The sequence below is a fragment of the Sinohyriopsis cumingii genome, unplaced genomic scaffold (assembly GCF_028554795.1).
Source record: "Sinohyriopsis cumingii isolate HCF-2022 unplaced genomic scaffold, ASM2855479v2 utg004187l, whole genome shotgun sequence".
Classification (NCBI taxonomy): domain Eukaryota; kingdom Metazoa; phylum Mollusca; class Bivalvia; order Unionida; family Unionidae; genus Sinohyriopsis; species Sinohyriopsis cumingii.
In genome coordinates this window covers 78,171-82,500 of record NW_028316691.1, presented here as the reverse complement: position 1 = coordinate 82,500, position 4,330 = coordinate 78,171, and the positions used below count along the sequence as shown (strand labels likewise).

The window sequence follows — 4,330 nt, the reverse complement described above, 5'->3', positions numbered from 1 at the left end:
CCAAAATTAATTTAGCATAGATCAAAAGAAAATATTATCTCCATATGGAAATTGAAACCAAATTATAATCTGCTGTTTGTATTGTTACATTGTGCATGTATAGGTATGTACTAATTTCTCTGTTGTTTATTCAAGCACATATAAGCGTATTGTTCCCTTGATTTCAAGATTAAGCTGTGTTAGGTGGTGGTATACATCATGTATGCTTATGTCTGTGGTGTACAATACTATAAATGTGTTTAGCTGTCCTAATATATTTTGATTAACTTACATATTTTTCGTAGTGACACGACTGAAACATTTTTAAAACTACGTTAAAAATCATAATCACGCACACATAGACACACACACACACACACATGTACATTTTTTCATTGTGGTTTCTTTTTATGATCTTGAAGAAAATATATTTTTGTTTCATAACATTCACTGCATAATAGACATTCTGATAGGTTTTTAAAATTTTGTGTAATTAGTTGTCGTCAAAATATGTTGCATTAGCCTATACCAGACGCATACATAGAGATATAATTTTGGCATTGCTTTCTAACGAAAATTTGAATAATTTTGATTTTCGTATGCCAGTATGTTTCCTTATAATTGTATTCCCAGCATTCTGAAAAATGTTCTAATGAATTTTAATCATGCATAAATCTTCTAGTGAATCTTAATAGTTTCACAGTTGTTCCGTTTCCAATTCCTGTTAAAAGATCTCATGTTTATGGACTATTCATCCTTGATCCCGAGTCCTTATAAAACTATTACGTATTACGACATTTGGGTGTTTTTCACAAATGCAGGCTTGGTACGAACTAGGAGCAGTCATCTGCGTGTTAGGATCATTAACGAGTCATGTATTAAATTTGGTAATGGAATTCCCTCTACCTGTGCATTACATTTCTAATACCTAATACTTCCACTCTAAGTTTATATCATAATACGGCCACGTTACATCATTATTTCAATGACCTTTCTAAATTGAATATGTTTGTTTTTACGTCATATTTTGGTACGACAAACTTCTTTATCCAGTTCTTTACATATTTTTTGAACTTGATTTGAAATCCAAAATGTCTGAAGGATCACTTTAAAATAACTTGCTCCAAAATGTCATACCAACGAAAACGTAAATAAATATACATGTTCATTTTAAAGCTCTTTCAAGAGAAGTTTAAAACATTGAAACAATGGTTCAAGGACACCAGTTCTTCACCCAAGATAAGGCGACAATAAGTACTTTCAGATACTGAGATGATACCTAAGATGGAAACAAGAACAATATTTTCGTTATTTGTATATTTAAAAAAACCCCACATGAATCTTCAAAACGGATGATTCTGTCTGAGATATGGCTCTAGATGTACAATAACATGTGTTGTACAAAGAAAAGGGATCCAATGACAATCATTATGACAGAATATTACACAGAAAACATTAACCCAGTTTTCAGTTGAATTTACTTTGCTTTTGTACGTTAAAACAAGGTATATTTAAACAGCTTGCGATGCAAATCCCCACGAGTTTCTTCACTATTTGTCAACCCTGAACTCCTCCCCTTTACCAAATTCCAATCAAGGGGAAGTTATATTAAACCCCGTTGTACGTATGCCCTCACGCTATGACTGCATGTAAAAATGGGCCCCAAAATTGTGCCACATTATCTTATGTTTATGATCCCTACCCAAATTGTGCCCCATTCGCATGCATGTTTCACCTATGCAACATAGGTGCTCAACGCTTAGGGGGCCTATAGCGGCTGCCAGAATACAATATCAAAGTAACCTGAATTTGTACATGTACACTTTTAATATACACGTGACAGATCTACATACTAAAGTAATAGAGATTTGTACATGTACACATTTTGCTCAAAACTGTACGTAATGGATCAACAAATTAAAGTAACAGAGATTTTGACACGTACACGTATTGCTCAAATGTGTACATGTACAAATCTCTGTTACTTCACAAGTAAAATCAATTAACAACATTCATTGCGCAGTAATACATTAGAAAGAACAATTCACCTTTCTCATAAGTACTTAACCTTTCGGCTTGTTTATTTGTTCGTCTGAACCAAATCTCACGTTCTATATTAGCAAGAAAGCCGGAGAAAATCTACATCCCGGTTATAACAAAGTTGTAGTTGGATTATCTCAGTTATAAGTAACCATGTGAATACACATCTCTCTCTATCTTTCTCTCTCTGACTGTTCATACATACATACATACATACATACATAGTATTATTTCATTTTATTTTACTGTAATTTTATGATGTTTTGTTCGCTTGTTTGTTTTTGTTTCCCTTGTGTTGCTGCAGAATGACGTCATGACCATGGTGACCTCATTTTACTGTCATTAGTCGTGATCAAACACATTACGTAACAAACTTGTACTCGATTCAAGAACATTTAATTCTGAATGAAATATAATAGAATAGTTTCATTTTTGTAGACTCAGAAATGTATACTGGTGCTGTGTTAAAACCGACCCAATATTGGATCTACATACAGCATGTAATACATTAATTATCATTACCATGAGCAATGGAAAACTATCTGTTCAATAATGCTTGTAATTTTATGAACTTGCACACAGCTTTTGTATATACAATCGTGATAAAAAAATACCTTTGCATCAATGATTTATATCGTCACAGTTTCAGCCTTAAGATCCGTAAAACTGATATTTTTTTCAATATGTTTAATCTTAAATTTGTTTGAATAACAAAAATCTAAAATAGTAAAATGATTATCATCTTGAACTAGACCAGATGCCAAATGTTTTTGATTTATATGGAGACTTTTTGGCTTATCATTATATACTTCTTTGGCTTTTAAGTCTTGCACTGATAATATATTCGTATTATTATTATTATTATTATTATTATTTTCCTATTTTTTAGGCTGCACAAACCAATAAAAAAAATCAGAAGAAATAGACGACACGGTGATATAAGGTGATATACTTTTCCATCCCTGATAGAGAACTGTTATTGGATGATTTACGTTGGCAATCTTTTTCTGTTGATGTATACATAGTACTAAAATTACATATATAAAAATACAGACAATATATGCGAAGGTTATTATTCCTCGTACATGGAGACTCTATTTTGTTTTTAGCAGTATATATCATAGAAGGATGCGTATTTCCTTTTGTACGAATTGATACTAAAGTTATTACCACCCCTTTTTGCTTCTTTGTTATTTGCACGTACTGCGTTTGATAGATAGATAGATAGATAGAAAAACTGTTTACATTAGTTTCCTTGTACAATTGTATTTTACACTGAGTTCCCGATTGTCGGCCATTATTTACTACATACTAATGAAAAGTCACAACTTAAATTGTTTTAATACTCCTTTAGAAATTAGGAATTGGAAAGACAAATGCAGAATTCATGTGAGGAATTTATTAGTTCGTTTGAATCATTTTTGGCGATTTTTTTTTAACACGTACTCGTCACATAATAAACGGAAAGAAAATACGCAGCATATAACTTAATGGAAAACCATTCATATGGCCTCCACCTTATTTTTCTTTGAAATGTTGTCATCGCTATTCAGTGAATATTCATATCAACATGGCGTTTTTACTAAAAGGCTTCTGATGACCCCAAGCTGGTCATAAATGAAAATGTTGCCTTGGCAGCAATCTTGATAATATAGTTTTCGCTGCTCCTGCATGGATGGTCATATCACCGTAGAGATTTAACTGAAAGACTTCTTATGAAAATTGCTCGTTCATCGTGAATACAAAAAGTTCGTATATGTTGTCTAATATGACCGCCATGGCATCCATACTGCATATCTTGTTATCGCCAAGTATACTAAAAGAAAATGGATTTTTTTATTAAAACACTTTTTAAGATGTCTAATCGGTTGAAAAGGAAATGGTGTTTACCATACATCAGAAGAGCTTATGGGATTGCTTATTTGCCATTTCAGTCGTATTTTGTCCATTGTCAGTCGTGTGTCGTCCGTCCGACTTCCGTTGTCCGTCTGACCGTTAGTACAGTTTGTTAAAGCTACCCCTCCTGAATTACTACGAGAATTTGCAATGGAACTTTACATACACATTTATCTTATGGCTTATCTGGTCCTTAATGAGTACATCCAACATGGCGACTACACTGGCTTCAAGATCCATAAGTCATATCGTGATTTGTTGACCTACGTCTTTCTTCAGTACTTCATTACAAATAATTGTGACATGTTGTCCTGTGAATTTGTATATTTTATAACTGTAAATCACAATTCTGACTTTTTGGCCCTTAACTTTCAGTCCTAAAATCAGTTTCAATAATTGTTATATTAAAGAACTA

At 32.6% G+C, this 4,330-nt stretch overlaps 1 protein-coding gene across 1 annotated transcript in view; it reads left to right on the top strand.

The window, feature by feature from the left end:
• LOC149769243 (uncharacterized) overlaps positions 1-3,109 on the top strand; it is a 21,001-nt gene extending 17,892 nt beyond the window's left edge. Inside the window, exon 2 of the mRNA XM_089949940.1 lies at positions 2,909-3,109. Within this exon, the coding sequence (XP_089806066.1) occupies positions 2,909-2,925 (17 nt within the window). The 3' untranslated portion in view covers positions 2,926-3,109. The remainder of the gene's footprint in view (positions 1-2,908) is intronic.
• The last annotated feature ends 1,221 nt before the right edge of the window (positions 3,110-4,330 follow it).